Source organism: Somniosus microcephalus, chromosome 3, assembly GCF_052327205.1.
Source record: "Somniosus microcephalus isolate GS21.2 chromosome 3, FLI_Smic_1.0, whole genome shotgun sequence".
Lineage (NCBI taxonomy): Eukaryota > Metazoa > Chordata > Chondrichthyes > Squaliformes > Somniosidae > Somniosus > Somniosus microcephalus.
This window is the reverse complement of record NC_140989.1, coordinates 330,820,312-330,840,803: the sequence shown is the minus strand read 5'-3', so window position 1 is coordinate 330,840,803 and position 20,492 is coordinate 330,820,312. Positions and strand designations below refer to the sequence as shown.

General features: G+C 45.6%; 1 protein-coding gene across 1 annotated transcript in view; it reads right to left on the bottom strand.

The window, feature by feature from the left end:
- The window catches only part of usp24 (ubiquitin specific peptidase 24), a 221,375-nt gene that overhangs the window by 62,279 nt on the left and 138,604 nt on the right, over window positions 1-20,492 (bottom strand). The window contains 2 exon segments of the mRNA XM_085983153.1: window positions 4,149-4,340; window positions 13,658-13,719. Coding sequence (XP_085839279.1) covers window positions 4,149-4,340; window positions 13,658-13,719 — 254 coding nt within the window.

The following is a 20,492-nucleotide window of genomic DNA, read 5'->3' as shown; positions in this document are numbered from 1 at the left end:
GTGTAGGATTGCAAAACAAAAACCTAAACAATCAGTTCAAGCCACTCAAGAGGAATTGGACCAATAGTGTGGAGTTGTATTACCTTCGATAACCATTCTTTCCTCAGCCAACAGGGGATTAAAATCATTGCTGCTACTCCCTTTTTGTGCTGTTCACAAGACATAAAAGAATGGTGGAAAACAGCAAAGGAAGCAGTTGTCCACACGAGATAAAACAGTCATAAAGTGAGCCTTGATCCCTGTCTCAAACAGATAACCCCACTTTATGAACAGGTGATCAAGGACACTCGTGACAGTGGACCAAAGGCTCTGCCCACAGCATTGCCACCACAACTTCCGCCAGGTGTGCAAGAGAGAACTTGGTGCTTCTAGCACCAGAGATGTAATTGCAGAGGGATATAATGACAAGTCTCGATGGCAAACCCTCCATCTGCATCATATAAAAAGCACAGGATAGCTAGGAGACCAATGTTCCCGTTAAGCTGCACGTCTGCGCAGCGGTCTGGAGGTCCCGTGCAGGCCGCTCACTGGCATTTAAAATGGAAAAACGCGCATGCATGGAGATTTGAATGGGCCGTGCAACCCGTTAAAGGGGCCACACAACCAAAAAAATTAGAGGGAACATTGTATGAGACCAATGCCTTTATGTTGTGACATTGGGCCAGAAATTCCAGAACGGGGCTTGCAGCGCATGCAAGCCCCGTATTTGCACTTACCCCGCGCTCCTGCCGATCAGCTTCTGGGACACCTGAACTTGGAGAAATAGAAAGCACATTCCCGGGCAGCGTATAACGTCACGCCGCCCAGGAGTGCAGCCAGCGCGGACCCAGGAGCGTGCAGTGTAAGTGAGACACGCCCCTTGAGGTCTCAGTTTCACTGGACACGCCCCCAATGTTTCTGTCAAGCTGCTTTGCTTTTTTACATGCAAAGCAGCAGTTTAAATAGGTTTTTGGAAGTTTTTTGAAGATTTTGGTAACTTTTATAAACTTTTTAAAATGTTTACATTATTTTGAGTAATCTGAAGTAGTTTTAAAGAGAATTAAAGCAATTTAAAGACTTTTAAAAGCCCTAAAAGAATTTTTTTAATTCCATTTATTTATTTAGCAATGTCGTCATCATACGTGTCTTCACACTGTTCCCTTTGGGGAACTGTATGAAGTGGTGGAAGGATTTATGGCCATGATTAACGCTCATTCCGTGACCGTAACCATCTTTGAACCAGCCATTAGGGCGGTTAGTCCTATGGCGGGAGGGTTTTACGGGCTCCCACAAGCTATACAAGGAGGGGGGGCCACCCACACCCACGGACGCAAATATCCCACTGGATGTCAACCCAGAATTTAGAGCCGGAGCTCCGACTCCACTTGCCGGGACTGTCTGGAGCGGGGTTCGAAACCCTACCCTGATCTGGCCCAGCGGCGGGGATCCTACCGCTATGACAAACGCCCAATCCGATTAGCAACGTGAAATGGCAGCATAGGGCTCCAGTCACGGGGAGGGAAAAGGCGCAGGAAACGTATGGGTGTCACCTTTTGTGCGGAGTGGGCCTTTTGCGTAGCAGTAAGCATCCCCGCCGCTGGGCCAGAAGGAGTAGGGTTTTGAACCCCACTCCAGACAGTCCCGGCAAGTGGAGTCGGAGCTCCAACTTTAAATTCTGGGTGGACATCCAGCGGGATACTTGCGTCCGTGGGTGTTGGTGGCCCCCCCCCCCCCTCAGATGGGTTGTGGGAGCCCGTAAAACCCTCCCGCCATAGGACTAACCACCCTAATGGCTGGTTCAAAGATGGTTACGGTCACGGAATGAGCGTTAATCACGGCCATAAATCCTTCCACCACTTCATACAGTTCCCCAAAGGGAACAGTGTGAGGATACGTCCGATGATGACCTCTTGCGCAATGCACCTCCTTGGACCCTCAGTCGCAGATGCGAGGGGGCAAGTCGTGCAAGTGTTAAATTTTTTATTTTATTGACATGTGAAATGTTGGCCCAATAATTCCCTTCCAAATGCGCTAGTACGGTCAGGGTACTTACGCATCTGGCCGGATGAAATGCCGGTTTTCAGCATGCACAGTGCAGGTGGGGAAAACCGGCATTTCCTGTCCTCTGAACGAAGGGGTTCAGAGGCAGAACGCGTGCGGCTGCACATGCAGCGCGTGCGCAGTATAATTCGCCGCTTTCATTAATGCTTTCAGTGAGGTCCAGTCATTACAACTTACACATGAAAAAAGCATGGGTACAGTTGCTACAGAGGCTGCGGAGGAAGATATTTCTTATCGTGGAGCTTCTGAAAGTATGTATGTCTGTATATATTCCTTTGCGTGTTATGTATATATTCCTTTACTTATGTGTATGAATGTATTATTTAATTATGACTTTCAGAGAAAGTAACTTATTGGAAAATCATAATTAAAAACATACATTCATAGTAAAGGAATATAAAACATACATACATATACGTAAAGGAATATATGTGGACATACATACATAACTCATTCTCACATTCCATTCACACAGCCACAATTGCTCCTTCTACCTACCGTTCTGAAAACCCTTTTTAAAAAAAAAAAATTAAAAAAAATTTTAACTTTAAAACTTACTTAAAATTTCTTAAAATAACTTCCCTCCCTTTCCCAAACAAAAATATTGCATTTCAAAAGCTCCACGATAAAATATATCTTCCTCCGCAGCCAATGAACCACTTTACGCTTGCTTTTTTTCAGTGTAACTTCTAAGGACTTAACCTCACGGATTTCATGAATGAAATCCACGAAGTTCACTGCGCAAGCGCTGCCTGTGCAGTCGCACGCGCTCGAGGTCTGGAAATGCCGGCGTTCCCCGCATGTGCTGTTCATGCTGAACGCCGGCATTTCCAACGGCCAGAAGCGTGAGTAAGCCGACCGTACTCACGCTTCTGGCCTGGAATTTCTGGCTCATTACTTCCCGATTATTGTTTGCAACCCGAATTTATCCTTATGGTACACAAAGGATGCAAATGAATTGTAATGTTTACTTGCATATTGACAAGTCTCGACAGGATGGGATGGCAGGATTGCAACAACTGGACATTCCATAGATGTAAAGCTTTTACTTAGAATTACATTCACAAAAATGGTTAGAGTATCTACTGGCAAAGAAACAATACTACACAAATCATTGCCATTTAAAAATGTGCAACAACCCATGAAAGAGATGGAAATGTCCATCCTTTAGGTCAGAGCCTGTTAATTAAGGAGCCCCGAGGGCAATTAAGCAATTCACTGAGCTAAGATACACTCCGCAAACATTTCTTCCCTCACCCTCCCGCCCTACATATATTCCACATAAACCTCTAGGTCAAGGGGCAAGGCGGCAGCCTCATCAGTGGGCAACCTCACAGATACAATCAATGCCATTCATTGGGCATTTATAGCACCGAGAATGGTTACCATCCTTTATTAACCTCGTTACCCAACTGGATGTGTATTTTTTTTTTAAATCTTCCCCCTTAATTTCTTCGCCTCTTTAGCTCAAAGGCATGTCATCTGATCCTAAATACTGCAAATCCCACTCTACAACCAGACACCAGAGATGACCCCACATTGGCCTACCACCTGATTTTCATCCTTATGCACAAGTATTGCTCTGCATCCCCAGATGGTCTAGTTCAGCTAGTGTGTTGGAACACCAACATGTACTGTAACCAGTAATTCCTTTCCCACTCACTAGCTTGAAATCTCCATCACCAATGTTTTATTCTTAGCCAATAGAAGATACATATACTACAGGATGGCAGTGTCCATGACTTCTCCCTCAAGTAAGATGAGAACAAACTAAACCCATTACACATCTGGTCTCCAGACTTTGGTGTCCGACATAGTTGGCGTTCATTTATAGGACAAAAATGTAGCACCAATTTGGTCACAGTTAATGTAGTTTGGGGGTATTTTCCTACCAATGCTTCTTACACAACATTATGCCAATGCATGAGAGAAAGTCACTGGTAAGCTAGAGGTAGGAGCCATATGAACTCTGCTGTGGGCGGTTATCATCCATAGAACATAGAGACAAATGTCAGGTCTGCTAGTTAGCTTCTTTAGAATTATATGAAGATGGATTCAATATTATAACGCACATTTCTAATCGTTCTTGTAAAATAAATTGAAATTACCAAGCAATTCCTTCTCTGGGCCGCTGAGTGACAGTAGAGTTTTGATAAGGCGCAGATGTCCCGCAAGCAGAACATTATCTGACTCGCTAGTCTCTGATTCAGCAGTCCACGTGGGCTCAAAGTTGTCAAGCCAGTTAACCTCATCTTCTAACATGGCTGCAGGGCTAATATGAAGCTGTTCCATTTCTGAAGCTAAAAAGAAATAGGTGATTAAGTTCAATACTGATGACCTTATGGCTGAAACATAGAAATATCAGTGTTGTTTTGAGACTGAGTACCACAATCAGGTAGAAGAGTGTTTCCATTATACGTGCTCTGAATTCAGCCCTGACAGATGAGGAACAAGTATCCTCCCTCTCCAATCCATGCAATCCTCCTCAGTTAAATGTTTAGGAATTCTAAACCCAGTTCCAAATTGGTGACACGCCAAGGCACAAATTCTCAATTTCACTCTAAACGAGCAACAATTTGACAATAATGGTCTTCAGTGGTTGGACTTAAAATACATTGTTAATAGTTTTCCCTGCATCCAAACCCATAGAAACATAGAAGATAGGAGCAGGAGTAGGCCATTCGGCCCTTCGAGCCTGCTCCGCCATTCAATGAGATCATGGCTGATCATCCAAATTCAGTACCCTGTCCCTGCCTTCTCCCCATATCCCTTGATCCCTTTAGCCTTAAGAAATATATCCAACTCTTTTTTGAATATATTTAATGAACTGACCTCCACCGCCCTCTGTGGCAGAGAATTCCACAGGTTCACCACTCTCTGGGTGAAGAAATTCCCCCTCATTTCAGTCCTAAATGGCTTACCCCTTATCCTTAGACTATGACCCCTGGTTCTGGACTCCCCGGCCATCATAAACATCATTCCTGCATCTAGTCTGTCCAGGCCTGACAGAATTTTATAGGTTTCGATGAGATCCCCTCTCAATCTTCTAAACTCCAGTGAGTATAAGCCCAATCGACACAATCTCTCCTCATACGTCATTCCTGCCATCCCAGGTATCAGCCTGGTGAATCTTCGCTGCACTCCTTCCATGGCAAGAACATCCTTCCTCAGGTAAGGCGACCAAAACTGCACACAATACTCAAGGTGCGGTCTATTGCTGACTAAAGAATGTCTAATGGTGATGGAGGCTATGGGGGAAAAATTCAGTATCGACCATTTTGGGGCGGCAACATTGCCTGGGCGCTATCTTCAGAGCCCGGCGCTAATTAGCGGCGGCAACCGCAAAATTCAGTTTTATCGCCCCAAGAGGGAAGTGGAGCATTAAATCAAGCGCTACACACTCCTCTTAGGGTGCTAATGTTGGAGAGCAGGGCGCAATCGCAGAACGCTAGTCAAGTTCCAGCGCTGACAATTACAAGTACTCAGACAGACTGGCACATTCCAGTGCTTAAACGGGAGATTCAATCATGCTGCACAGCCTCACCCTGATCATTGTTGCTTGTGATCTGGGCCTACAAGGAGCCGCAAACCATCCTTGAAGGATCTCATGGCTAATCAGAGGCCCAGGGAGAGAGCGCGCCGGTTCAGCGACCAGGCTTTGGAGACTCCGGTGGCGGCTGTGGAAAGCCGACAGGCAGTGCTCTTCCCAGACACTGGCCGAAGGCCATTGCCACATGACTTCAGGAGGATGTGGAGGGAGGTGGCCCAGCATATCTCAGCCAGAAGTGTGGTCCACAGAACTCTCACCCAGTGCCGTAGGAAGTTCAACGACCTCACTCGGGTGGTCAGGGTGAGTACATGCTTCAAAAACCTCGACATGCCACCATCTCAACCTCACTGTGCACAGACGGTGTAAACCATCAAATCCACAACACTCACCCACCTACTAAAAGTCATATCCACATCTCACGCCTTGCATACATTAACAGCTATTCAACTATGGTAGATACATCTGTCAAACACATGGCTGCACACTCACACACACTTTCCTTTTTCTTGCAGGCCAAGCTTGCTCATAACAGGAGGGAGGCAGCAGCAATGCACGGGAGGTCGTCAAGCGGAGCTGCACCCCCTTACAGACCTGGAGGAGCGAGCGCATAGCATCATTGCGGCCCAGGTCGTGGAAGCAGTGGCAGTCGGAGATGTCGACCCCTTGGGGACAACAGTACGTTCATCACCACTCCATCTTCTCTCATACAACTTCCACCTCACACCACAAGCCCTTCCCACTTTCCATCTAAGCATACCGTCTCCATTCCTTGCTCCCTTCCTGCCCCCCTCCCCTGACGTTAAACACACTCTTGTGCCTTTATGCTTTCAGATAATCAGCCACCAGCTAACCAGCCTGTCCCTCAGCCTCCCAGTGGCAGTGATGCGGGAGGAGGAGGAGGAACAAGCCAGAGCCTCACTGCTTGTCTCTCCCCAGGGCGAGAAGTTAGACAATGGTGCCACGCGGTCGCTGGAGGGGAGCCTAGGAAATGGATCTGATGTGGGTGAAGCTCCGGGACCCAGCAGGCTGCCACGGGGAAAGGGAAGCTAGGGGGGTCATCTCCCCAGAGGGCGAGTGCACACACGAGTTCTGCTGCACAGAACTCAGGTGAGGACCTCAAGATGGAGGCCTTGACCACACAAGCGATGAGCATGCACACTGAGCTCATGGGTGCAATGGCAAGGATGCCCGAGAGCATGGATGCACTGGCTAGAAGGATGGAGGAGTCCACCTCTGGCATTGCACTCAATCTCTGCGCAAACCATTGAGCCCAACCTGTTTGCAAAGGATGGTTGCCTCGCATAGAGAGACCTTGGGGACCCAGCCCTCATGCAGCACATCATGGGTGAGTTGGCAGCAGCTATTGCAGCACAGGCCAAAGCAACACAACAGTTAGTGCTATAATGGAGTCAGTGGTTGCTGGCATCCAATGTCAGACTGCTCCCATGCAGTCTCAGATTGATACCACGCAAGCGCTGGCTACTACCATCATCGCTGGGTCGCCCACAGTCCACTGGGGATCTCACTATGCCGCAGCAGGCCAACAATCTGTGCTCGAGCAGATTGCTCCGTATGCTGAGGTTCTGCCCCAGGGGAGTGGCAATGTGTCGGTCGAGCAAGAAGGTGCTGTCCTCTCAGGATGACAGCATTCCTGCTCCCACCAATGTCACTCCGCCATTGCACTTGCCGCAGCCTGTAACTCAGCCATCCCAGACTGCTGCCGCCCATGCAGAGTTGGTGCAGTCTGCAGCCAGAGCTGGCCGAGGGCGTCCTGCAAGGCCATCTGCAGTATCTGGCTCCTAGACTCACCAGCCTTGCTGCAGCCACTAGGGCCACATTACAGAGGAGCAGTAGGGTTGGGAGGGGGGAAATCATTAAGGAAGGGCGAGTAAATAATACAGTACAGGTAGACTATCCTTTATCCGAAAACCTCGGGACCAACCGTGTTTCGGTTTTCTGAAAATTTCGGATTTCAGAAGGTATTTTATAAGACTGGGAAATTTGTCGGGGGTGGGGGTCGACGGGTCGGGGGTGGGCAGGGGTCGGGGTCGTGCGCGTGCGCGTGCGCACGACTTACGCTGAACGAAAAAACTTTCGGTTTTGAGAGGTTTTTGGAAGTTCGGATAAAGGATAGTCTACCTGTATTAGCAAATGGGGGGAGTGTGTGTAAATAATTTGATGTGTTTGTAAATATATTGTTGAGTTTGGTGACAAATAGTCCAGTTTGCCAAGAACCAGTTGTGTTTGTTGATTATTGGTTGTGTTTGATGAGAGAGTTGTGCACAATAAATGTTTATTTTGACGTAGCACATTTTGTGATGTTTCACATTTGACCTTTGCCCAGTGATAGGAGCTGCGAGCTGGCTGTAATGATGTGGTTGTGCTGCGCAAAGGCCATGTGCTCTCATTTATTGGAAGCGCTGTGTAATGAGGCGATCACGAACAGCCCTTGCAGAAACAAGATTGAGTGGCTCCCTCCTACGTTGGTGCTGCTCCCCTTCCTCTACCTCCTCCCTCCTGTCCCTCTTCCTCCTCCTGAGGTGGACCTGCAATCCCTGGTGGCAATGGCTGGGCCCTCAGAATGGCCAGGTTGTGCAGCATGCAGCACACAACGATGAAAAGGGAGACTCGATCAGGGGAGTACTCCTCCAGAACAGTCAAGGCAGCGGAACTGTTGCTTTAGCACCCCGACAGTCTGTTCGATCAGGTTCCTGGTGGCGCTATGGCCGTCATTGTGTGCATGTTGAGCAGGAGCGTTGGGGTTGCGGAGGGGTGTCATCAGCCAGGTAGCAAATGGATAACCCTCGTCTCCAAACAGCCAGCCACGAGCTTCATGTGGTGGGTGGAACAGTGCAGGATGAATGCATCGTGGCTGCTGCCAGGATAGCGGGCATTGGCGGCGAGGATGACTGTCTGCGGTGGCACATCAACTGAACATTCAGAGTGTGGTAGCCTTTGCGGTTACGGAATATCTCTGCATTGTGAGGAGGTGCCTGCAATGCCACGTGGGTGCAGTCAATAGTGCCTAAACCATGGGGAAGCCCACTATCCTTGTGAAGCCACATGAGCGTTCATCCTGTTTTTCCCTGGTCATTGGTAAATGAGATGTACTCCCTTCTCTTTCTGTACAGAGCATCTATCATCTCCCGGATGCAGCAATGGACAGCAAACTGCAAAATATTTGTGATATCCTCTATTGAAGCCTGGAAGGAGCCGCTGGCGTAGAAATTTAGAGCGACTGTGGCCTTCACTGCCACTGAGTGCGTCGTCCTGGTCCTGATCGGAGGCTGGAGGTCTGGCTGCAGGAGGTGGCAAAGTTCACTGACTACCTCCTTGCTGAAGCAGAGCCTTCTAAGGCACTGCTGCTGACAGATGAAATGTAGGAGAATTGCTCCTGAAATACCCTGGAGAGCGCCCTGTTGGTCCTCCTCCCTCTGGCCACGTTTTCCAATCTTTCTCTGTCTCCGACAGGGAAGCTGGAGGGCAAGGTCCCGTGCCAGTACAGCCCCCAATAAGTGTTGGAAATGTTGCAGTATCAAATGTGATGACAACTGAAACTGATACATTTTTCTCAGGAGCAAAACTCCTTCAAGTGGGAAAAGATCAAATGGGTCAAAACGCCTGTCTGCTTCTGTCAAACTGACAAGGCAGCATTGTTTGCCGGCTAAAAACAAACAGAAGTTCACTCCTTTAATTTGCACTCCTCCAGCTCTCAGCCGACTGCAAACTGCCTCCTCTACCTGTCGTTCCTAGCGGCAGGCGCTGAGGCAAGAGGCGAGAACGAATTTCCGGTCCGAGGCACTACGCCGCCGGATGATGTCACGATCTCCGGCCGCAGGCAGGCGCGGCGATAGTGGTTAGTGCCGCTGCAAACCACCAGGTGAATTTCGCCGGCGGCGCCAACATCGCTGCAGCTGGGCGGTAAGTAGTTAGTGTCCCCCGGAGGTGCTAAGGTACCCAATTTCTAGCCCTTTGAAACTGTTCCATTTCCCAGCACTACATCTCTTACATGGACAGTGTTGAATCATGCAGCAATAATGAAGGTGAAGCTCGGGACATATACATTTCTAATCATTCCAGTGATTACTTTTACTTCTAGTTTTACCCTATCCCAATCAAGGAAAGAAGCATTGCTTGATTTAATTCTTACAAAAAAAAAACGGAACCATCAGGAAACAGCAAGCACAACATAGTTAGGTTTAATGTGAAAACAAAAAGGATAATGAAGATTCAAGGATAAAGGTGCTGGACTTGAGAAATAAAAATAAAGTTTAGTGAGTTAAGGAGGGAACTGGCCCAAAATTAATTGGACAAAAAAGTTAGCAAACATGACTATGGATTAGCAGTGGGGAATCTTCAAATAAGAGAAAGTTAGAATACAAAAATAGGCAAAATGGGGTGCATCAATGAATAGAGCTCCATGGATAAATAGAGAGACTTAAACTAAACTAAAAGGGAGACATAGGGTCACTAAGATGTCTCACAGGAAGCTCATATTCAGTCATATGGAATAAAAGGATTTGTAGCAGCAGTGCGAAAATAATAGGGTAATAATAGTGGGGGATTTCAACTTCCCCAATATTAATTGGGATAGTCAGAGTGTGAAAGGTTTAGAGGGTGCAGAATTCTTAAAGTGCATCCAGGAGAGCTTTCTGAGCCAACATGTAGAAAGTCCTACAAGAGAGGGGGCAATACTGGACCTAATTCTGGGGAATGTAGCCGGGCAAGTGGTGGAAGTGTCAGTAGGAGAGCATTTTGGCGACAGTGACCATAATTCGGTGAGATTTAAGGTGGTCATGGAAAAAGACAGACACGGCCCGGAAATAAGGGTTCTAAATTGGGGGAAGGCCGATTTTAATATGATAAGGCAGGATCTGGCCAAAGTGGAATGGGAGCAGCTACTTATAGGAAAATCCACATCAAAACAGTGGGAGACTTTCAGAAGGGAAATAGAGAGAGTACAACGCCAACATGTTCCTGTAAAGGTCAAGGGGGGGACCAACAAGCAAAGGGAACCTTGGATGACAAGGGATATACAAAAATGCATTAGAAATAAAAAGGGGGGCTTTTGGCAGTTACAAAAGACTAAAGACGGAAGAAGCCCTAGAGGAGTATAAAAAATGCAGGGGCATACTTAAAAAAATTAGGAGGGAGAGGAGGGGCCATGAAATAACACTGGCGAGCAAAATAAAGGAAAATCCTAAGATGTTTTATAAGTATATTAAGGGCAAGAGGATAACCAGGGAAAGGGTAGGGCCCATTAGGGACCAAAGTGGCAATCTGTGTGTAGAGCCAGATGATGTAGGCGGGGTTTTAAATGAATTTTTTGCATCTGTGTTCACTATGGAGAGACACGATGCAGACATAGAAATCGGGCAAGGGGACTGTGACATACTTGAACATATTAGCATCGAGAGGGAGGAGGTGCTAGCGGTTTTAGCAGGCCAAAAAGTGGATAAATCCCCAGGCCCGGACGAGATGTATCCCAGGCTGCTGTGGGAGGCAAAGGAGGAGATTGCAGGGGCTCTGACACAAATTTTCAGATCCTCTCTGGCCACAGGGGATGTACCAGAGGACTGGAGAACAGCTAATGTAGTACCATTATGCAAGAAGGGTAGCAGGGATAAACCAGGGAATTACAGGCCAGTGAGCCTAACATCTGTGGTAGGGAAATTATTGGAAAAAATTCTGAGGGACAAAATTAGTCTCCACTTGGAGAGGCAAGGATTAATCGGGGATAGTCAGCATGGCTTTGTCAAGGGTAAATCATGTCTGACAAATCTGATTGAATTTTGAGAGGGGGTGACTAGGGGGGTGGATGAGGGAAATGCTGTGGATGTGGTTTACATGGACTTCAGTAAAGCTTTTGACAAAGTCCCGCATAGGAGACTGGTCAAGAAGGTAAGAGCCCATGGGATCCAGGGTGCCTTGGCGCGTTGGATCCTAAACTGGCTGAGTGGCAGGAGGCAGAGGGTGATGGTCGAAGGTTGCTTGTGTGACTGGAAGCCTGTGTCCAGTGGGGTACCTCAGGGATCGGTGCTGGGTCCCTTGTTGTTTGTGATCTACATAAATGATTTGGATGAGAATGTAAAAGGTATGATCAGTAAGTTCGCAGATGACACGAAAATTGGTGGGGTGGTAAATTGCGAGGAGGAAAGCCTCAGGCTACAGGACGATATAAACGGGTTGGTCAGATGGGCGGAAAAGTGGCAAATGGAATTTAACCCTGAAAAGTGCGAGGTGATGCATTTTGGACGGACAAATAAGGCAAGGGAATACACAATGAGTGGTAGGACCCTAGGAAGTACAGAGGGTCAGAGGGACCTTGGTGTACATGTACATAGATCCCTGAAGGCAGCGGAACAGGTAGATAAGGTGGTTAAAAAGGCATATGGGATACTTATATTCTATGCCTCGGCTAATGAAGGCAAGAGCAGGGAGGTTATGATGGAGCTGTACAAAACGCTGGTGAGGCCACAGCTGGAGTACTGTGCGCAGTTCTGGTCGCCTCACTATAGGAAGGATGTGATTGCTTTGGAGAGGGTGCAGAGAAGATTCACCAGGATGTTACCTGGGATGGAGCGCCTCAGCTATGAAGAAAGACTAAACAGGCTGGGGTTGTTTTCCTTGGAGCAAAGAAGGCTGAGGGGGGGACCTGATTGAGGTGTACAAAATGATGAGGGGCATAGATAGGGTAGATAAAGAGGAACTTTTCCCCTTAGTAGGGGGGTCAAGAACAAGGGGGCATAGATTCAGGGTAAGGGGCAGGAGATTTAGAGGGGATTTGAGGAGGAACTTTTTCACCCAGAGGGTGGTTGGAATCTGGAACTCACTGCCTGAAAGGGTGGTAGAGGCAGGAACCCTCACAACATTCAAGAAGCATTTGGATGAGCACTTGAAATGCCATTGCATACAAGGCTATGGACCAAATGCTGGAAAATGGGATTAGACTGGACAGGGATGGATGGGCGGCGCAGACACGATGGGCCAAAGGGCCTCTTTCTGTGCTGTAAAACTCTATGACTCTATGACTCTGGCTAGAAAGTTGATTGACAGATAAGGTTAATAGGTTATGCTAATGGTTAGGCCACAGTTAAGAGTACTGTGTGCAATTCTGACACCATTATAAACTGGACATTGAAGCCAAGCAGAGCATACAGCGTAGATCCCTCAAGAATATCAGACGAGAAATTATAGAAAATAAAAGCGACCAGAGATACTGGAATTATTTCCACTGGGCAAGAGAATGCTAGAAGATTTAAGAGAAGTTTTAAAAATTATGAAGGGTTTTGTTGGGCGAAGCGAGAAAGACTATTTTCTCTGGACGGAGAGTCATCAATTTAAAATGGCAACTAAGAGTGAGAAGTGGGGTTAGGATAAATATCCTCATGCAGAGTTGTTCGAGCGTGGAATGCTTTATTACAGGGAGTAGTTGAGGCAAAAACCATTCTACCTTTAATGGGGATAGTAGGAATGTTTGCAGCAGAGGAAGATACAGGGCTATGGGGAGAGGGCAATGAAGTGCGATTAGCTTTGGATTGGTTCAGAAAGTGCTGGCATAGATGCGATAGCCTGAATGGCCACCTTCTATGCTGCAAACTTCTATGGTTTACTACATGGTAAATCTTTTGTAGCATCAAGTTTATTACTGCCTTAACATCAATGAGGTTAAAAGTCTCCAACTATAGTTAGTATGGTCCTGCATAGTAACAACAAAGAATGTAATATTCCAATACGCATTTTAACCTTTGATTAGTTTATTGCCTTGCAATATTAACTCACATTGCTACAGTATTAGGAAGTTTTTTTGGGGCTGTGACCCTCAATGTATCCCTGCCCTAGATTTGCAAAAACAGTCATACCAGAGAACTGAATTTAATTAGACTAAAATGAAAAAAAATGTAATTCAACAATTAGAAAATCGCCAAAAAATCCAATTTAAAATTTTGAAAACAATCATTTCTGCAGGATAAATTGAGGATGTGTCTAATACACAGATCGGATGACCCGAAGAAAGAACATGCTGTTCATTTATATTTAACCTGTAAATTGATCTGTCATACTTACACGTTAAGTCATCCAACAATTGGCACCTCAAGCCAAAATATTCAGTACACTGGGACAAAAGCCTGCAAAATAAACAAGAACAACAGTGATTTGCTATTTGGGTAAAATGAAACATGGTCATCTTAAGCAGAAACTTAACTTACATTCATAGAAATGTCATGTAAAAAAAATTCAGAGCATTATTGCTGTTGGGAAGTTTTTTTGGGCTGTGACCCTCAATGTACCCCATGCCCTTGATGTGCAAAAACAGTCATACAAGAGAACTGAATTTAATTAGACTAAAAATTAAATTCAACAATTAGACGTGACTTCATGATGGTATGTTGCCTTCCTGGTGCCAGGGTTAAGGAAGTCACTGAGCGGTTGCAGAACATTGAGGGGGGAGGGTTAACAGCCAGAGGTTGTAGTCCATATTGGTACCAACGACATAGGTAGAAAGAAAGCAGGACCTCAAAGGTAATCATCTCTGGATTACTCCCAGTGCCACGCTTGAGTGAGTATAGAAATAAGAGGAGAGAGCAGATGAATGCGTGGCTGGAGAGATGGTGCAGGAGGGAGGGCTTCAGATTCCTGAGGCATTGGGGCCTGTTCTGGGGAAGGTGGGACCTGTACAGGCCGGACGGGTTGCACCTCAACAGAGCTGGTACCAATATCCTCGCAGGAAGGTTTACTAGTACTGTTGGGGAGGATTTAAACTAAGTTGGCAGGGGGGTGGGCACCAGAATGTAGCATTAGAAAGGAGTAACAAAAGGCACAAAGGATTGGGAGACGGATAGCACTAAAGCAAGAAATAGTAAGGTATTAGGTGGGGTCAGACTTAGAACACAGGATGGTTTAAGATAGGTTTACAGTGTATGTATGTGAACGCATGAAGCATAGTAAACAAGGTTGGTGAGCTGCAGGCGCAAATAGCCACATGGAAATATGATGTTGTGGCCATAACAGAGACCTGGCTCAATAAAGGGTATTCAATATTCCTGGATATAGGGTGTGCAGAAAAGATAGGAGGTGGTGTGGCAGTATTGGTTAAGGATAATATTATAGTGCTGGAGAGAGAGAGAGAGGATGTCCTGGAGGGGCCAAGGACAGAATCTATTTGGTTAGAGTTAAGAAATAAGAGGTTCCATTACACTACTATGTGTATTCTATAGGCCACCAACTAGTGGGAAAAATATGGAGGTGCAAATTTGCAGAGAAATTACAGAGGGATGCAAGAACTATACAGTAGCGATAATGGGGGACTTCAACTATCCTAATATAGACTGGGATAGTAAAAGTGTAAAGGGCAGGGAGTGGGAAGAACTTCTGAAGTGTGTTCAGGAGAACTTTCTTGATCAGTGTGTTTCCGGCCCAACGAGGAAGGAGGCATTGCTGGATCTGGTTCTGGGGAATGAGGTAGGTCAAGTGGAGCAAGTGTCAGTGGGTGAGCATTTAGGGAAGTGATCATAGTATAAGGATTAGATTAGCTATGGAAAAGGACAGGGAGCAATCTAGAGTAAAAATACTTAATTGTTGGAAGGCAAATTTCAGTGGGATGAGAACGGATCTGGCCTGGGTAAATTGGAATCCAAGATTGGCAGGCAAAACTGTAATCGAGCAATGGGCTGCCTTTAAAGAGGAAATAGTTTGTGTACAGTCGAGGTACATTCCCACTAGGGGGAAAGGTAGGGCAACTATCAGAGCTCCCTGGATGGTGAGAGAGCAAGATGAAGCAGAAAAAGAGCACATATGACAGACGTCAGGTCGAGCATACATCTGAGAATCAGGCTAAATATAGAAAGTTCAGAGGAGAAGTGAAAAAGAAAATAAGAGGGGCAAAGGGAGGGTATGAGAATAATCAAATCAAATCAACTTTTATTGTCATTGTTAGTGCACAAGTGCAGTACAATGAAATGTAGGCTTGCGGCTCCCGAGAGTGTACATTTGGATTAAGACATTTAAACATTCAACATACATTTGGCTTGTAATACATTAACATAAACATAATAAAGTGCATTGGCAGATGTGCAGGCTTTAGAGTTTATTTGTGGAGTTCAGTAGGATGACAACCCTGGGAAAGAAGCTGTTCCTAAATCTGGTCGTACGGGTGCGAATGCATCTGTAGCGTCTCCCAGATGGCAGGAGGGCAAACAGACTGTGGCTGGGGTGGGTAGGGTCTTTGATGATGGACCGTGACCTCCGTAAACAGCGTTTCTGGTATATGTGCTCTATGGTCGGTAGCCGGGTGCCGGTAATGCGTTGGGCAGTTTTGACTACCCGCTGCAGGGCTTTCCGGTCATAGTAGCTACAGCTGCCATACCATACTGTGATACCACAGCTGTATGGCAGCTAACATAAAAGGTAATTCAAGAGTCTTCTATAGGCATCTAAATAGTAAACGGGTAGTAAGAGGAGGGGTGGGGCCGATTAGGGACCAAAAAGGAGACCTACGCGTGGAGGCTGAGGTACTAAATGAATACTTTGCATGTCTTCAACAAAGATGATGCTGCCATAGATATAATGAAGGAGGAGGTAGAGGAGATACTGGATGGGATAAGAATTGATAAAGACGAGGTACTAGAAATGCTGGCTGTACTTAAAGTAGGTATGTCACCAGGACCAGATAGGATGCATCCAAGGGCGCTGAAGAAAGTGGAAGGAAGAAATCGCAGAGGTGCTGGCCATAATCTTCCAATCCTTAGAAACTGGAGAATTTCAAATGTTACACCCTTGTTCAAAAATGGATGTAAAGATAAACCCAGCAACTATAGGCCGGTCAGTTTAACCTCAGTAGTGGGGAAGCTTTTAGAAACAATAATCAGGGACAAAGTTAACAGTCATTTGGACAAGCGTGGATTAATTAAGGAAAGCCAGCACAGATTTGTTAAAGGCAAATCACGTTTAGCCAACTTAATCGAGTTTTTTGATGAGGTAACAGAGAGGGTTGATGAGGGTAATGCGGTTGACGTGGTGTACATGGACTTCCAAAAGGTGTTTGACAAAGTGCCACATAATCGCTTGCCAACAAAGTTGAAGCCCATGGAATAAAAGGGACAGTGGCAGCATGGATACAAAATTGGCTAAGTGACAGGAAACAGAGAGTAGTGGTGAATGGTTGCTTTTTGGACTGGAGGAAGGTATACAGTGGTTTTCCCCAGGGGTCGGTTCTAGGGCCAATGCTTTTCTTGATATATATTAATGACTTGGATGTGGGTGTACAGGGCACAATTTCAAAATTTGCAGACACAAAACTTGGAAGTAGAGTGAACAGTGAGGAGGAGAGTGATAGATTTCAGGAAGACAGACGGCTGGTGGAATGGGCGGACACGTGGCAGATGAAATATAATGCAGAAAAGTGCAAAGTGATACATTTTGGTAGAAAGAATGAGGGGGGGAAAGATAAACTAAAGGGTACAATCCTAAAGGGGGTGCATGATCAGAGACCTGGGGATATGTGTGCACAAATCGTTGAAGATGGCAGGGCAGGTTGAGAAAGCAGTTAACAAATGTTATGGGATCCTGGGCTTCATGAATAGAGGTATAGAGTACAAAAGCGTGGAAATTATAAACCACCTGTATAAAACACTGGTTCAGCCTCAACTGGAGCAGTGTGTCCAATTCTGTGCACCACACTTTAGGAAGGATGTGAAGGCCTTAGAGAGGGTGCAGAAAAGATTTGCGAGAATAATTCCAGGGATGAGGGACTTCAGTTATGTGGATAGACTGGAGAAGCTGGGATTGTTCGCCTTAGAGCAAAGAAAATTAAGAGATTTGATAGAGGTATTCAAAATCATGGTGTCTGGACAGAGTAGAGAGAGAGAAACTGTTCCCATTGGCAGAAGGGTCGAGAACCAGAGGACACAGATTTAAGGTGATTGGCAAAAGAACCAAAGGCAACATAAGAAAAAACTTTTTTACGCAGCGAGTGGTTAGGATCTGGAATGCACTGCCTGAAAGGGTGGTGGAGGCAGACTCAATCACAGCTTTCAAAAGAGAGAGTACCCGAAAGAAAAACATTTGCAGTGCTATGGGGAATGGGCGGGGGAGTGGGACAAGCTGTAGTGCTCTTGCAAGGAGCCGGCACGGGCTCGACGGGCCAAATGGCCTTCTTCTGTGCTGTAACCATTCTATGATTTGATTCTATAAGTAGATGTCAACGTAGATGATAACGTGGATAAATGCGAGGTTATCCACTTTGGTGTCAAAAACAGGAAGGCAGATTATTATCTAAATGGCAATAGATTGGGAGAAGGGGAAGTGCAACGAGACCTGGGCGTCCTTGTGCACCAGTTGCTGAAAGTAAGCATGCAGATGCAGCAGGCAGTTAAGAAGGCAAATGGTATGTTGGCCTTTGTAGCGAGAGGGTTCGAGTACAGGAACAAGGATGTCTTGCTGCATTTGTACAGGGCCTTGGTGAGACCACATCTTGAGTATTGTGTGCAGTTTTGGTCACCTTATCTGAGGAAGGATGTTCTTGCCATGGAAGGAGTGCAGCGAAGATTCACCTGGCTGATACCTGGGATGGCAGGAATGACATATGAGGAGAGATTGGGTCGATTGGGCTTGTACTCGCTGAAGTTTAGAAGAATGAGAGGGGATCTCATCAAAACTTATAAAATTCTAACAGGACTAGACAGACTAGATGCAGGAAGGATGTTCCCGATGGTCAGGGAGTCCAGAACCAGGGGTCACAGTTTAAGGATAAAGGGTAAGCCATTTAGGACAGAGAGGAGGAGGAACTTCTTCACCCAGAGAGTGATGAACCTGTGGAATTCACTGCCAAAGGCAGCAGTAGAGGCCAATTCATTAAATATATTCAAGAAGAAGTTGGATATATTTCTTGAGGCTAAAGGGATCAAGGGATATGGAGAGAAGGCAGGGACCGGGTACTGAATTTGGATGATCAGCCATGATCTCACTGAATGGCGGAGCAGGCTCGAGGGGCCGAATGGCCGACTCCTGCTCCGATCTTCTATGTTTCTATGTTTCTACAGGAAGAAAAGGCATTTTGGGGGGGGGGGGGGGCGGGTGGCAAGGAAAGGGAAGATTGATATAGGCTTAACGGTCAAAGAGATCGGCTTATAAAATTCTTTTGAAGGCAAGGTAACAAGGTGAAATGATCTTTCAAAATAATTCCAGGAGACACGAATGCAAAGACTGAAAGTTCGGCTTCGGATAGTGAAGCAGATATGTCGGTGCATAAGCAGTAATCAGGGGAAAAGAGGATGTGGACTGGGACATAAATAGGGAAAGACGAGGCTATAGAGGATCTTAAAATAAGCATTTTGCAATCAATTTGCTTGGGCACAGGGAATGGAGCTGGGTAATATGTGAATTTAGGCCACAGAATGCTGGATTAGCTGGATTCTGCTAAGGGTAGAACTTGGGAGGCTGGCTGAGACAGTATTATAGAATTGATTCTGGAGGGGTAAGTGTGGGTGAGGTAGGGACACAAGTAGGGTAGGCAACAGTTATAAAAAAAAAGTGGATGTAGGGTATAAAGCTCAGCTTGGGTCGAAAGGAATGCCGAGAGCGCGCACCACAGGACTCATCCTGAGGTGAGCAGCTAGGGAGGTTGAGGAGTCAGCGTTGAAGCACATGAATGCTGCCGAGAATCAAACTGGACAGCTTCAGTGCTGCCAATGTGGACTATAGGAAGATCCAACTCAATGCATCAGACAGACAATTGGACAATAATGTAACAATCCTAGAGTCAGTGATGATGGCAAAGAACTATTAGGGGTCATTGAAGTAGCTAACCCTCAGCTTAAATTAACTTATAGGTAGACTACCTAACACTATACTTACTAGGTTGAAACATTTAAAAAGGAATGGGACAGTTACAGGAACATGTACAATTTTTGAAATCTGGAGGGTGGCACTATTATGAAGATACTACTTTGTAATTCCAAATGTCTAAAGCTGTAGACTTTGAAAGCATACTATGAAAGTTCATTGGTGCATAATTTACTACAATCTTTTCAACCATTACAGTATAATCCATCATGGCATTTTTCAGGCACTCAGAAAATCCATCTGACCCCTTCTCATGTAACCTTCTAATTTTTGTTTCTTTTATTTCCCCTCCCAGTAATGGTTTTAGTTTTTCAATCGTAAGATCTCCTGCTGAGTCTTGCCTTGGGTTACGTGAATGCTTGAGGAGCTCCCTTGGCATTGATATTAGTAAACCATGAAATTCTTTAACTTTGAACCAAAATCTCAAAGATTAAGACTAAGTGCTCATGTCTTTTGGGAGAAAAAAAACCCCTTAATGACTAAGATGCAGATACAGTATAAGGAAGTCACATACCTGAAGTAAAAACAAAAGTCGGTAAGTCAGCAATCTTACGCTTATGAATACACGTATAGTTTCTGGTAAGCTCCATTTAACACAAAGGAACAATCTAAGATACATTACAGAGGCACAGCAAAGTATAAATAGTTTGAATTTTTGGTGGTGACAAAACGATTCCTTAAGAATACCATACTTCCTTGAGATTTGACAGTAGGCATGTTAGTTGAAAATATAATGCTAAGTGCAGTAAATTAAGCAACTACTGCATGTTGCGATTTTCACTGTACTGTACTAGACAATCATTGAAGTCTGGTTAGCCACACGACAAGTGGTCAATTTAAAATCTGCTCAACTCCAACAAGAATTCAGGAATAATACAGCACTACTCTATAACTGGAGTGATTCAAAACCATTAGTTTTTTGATCTAAATTATACTGGAAGATCAAGTACTAGATTTTTGTAAACATGATAATTATGAAAATGATGTGGTCTAGGTGTAGTGCTCTGTTGTAGTACAGCTAACTCATCAAAAGTAATTCAAGTAATACCTTGGTGCTATT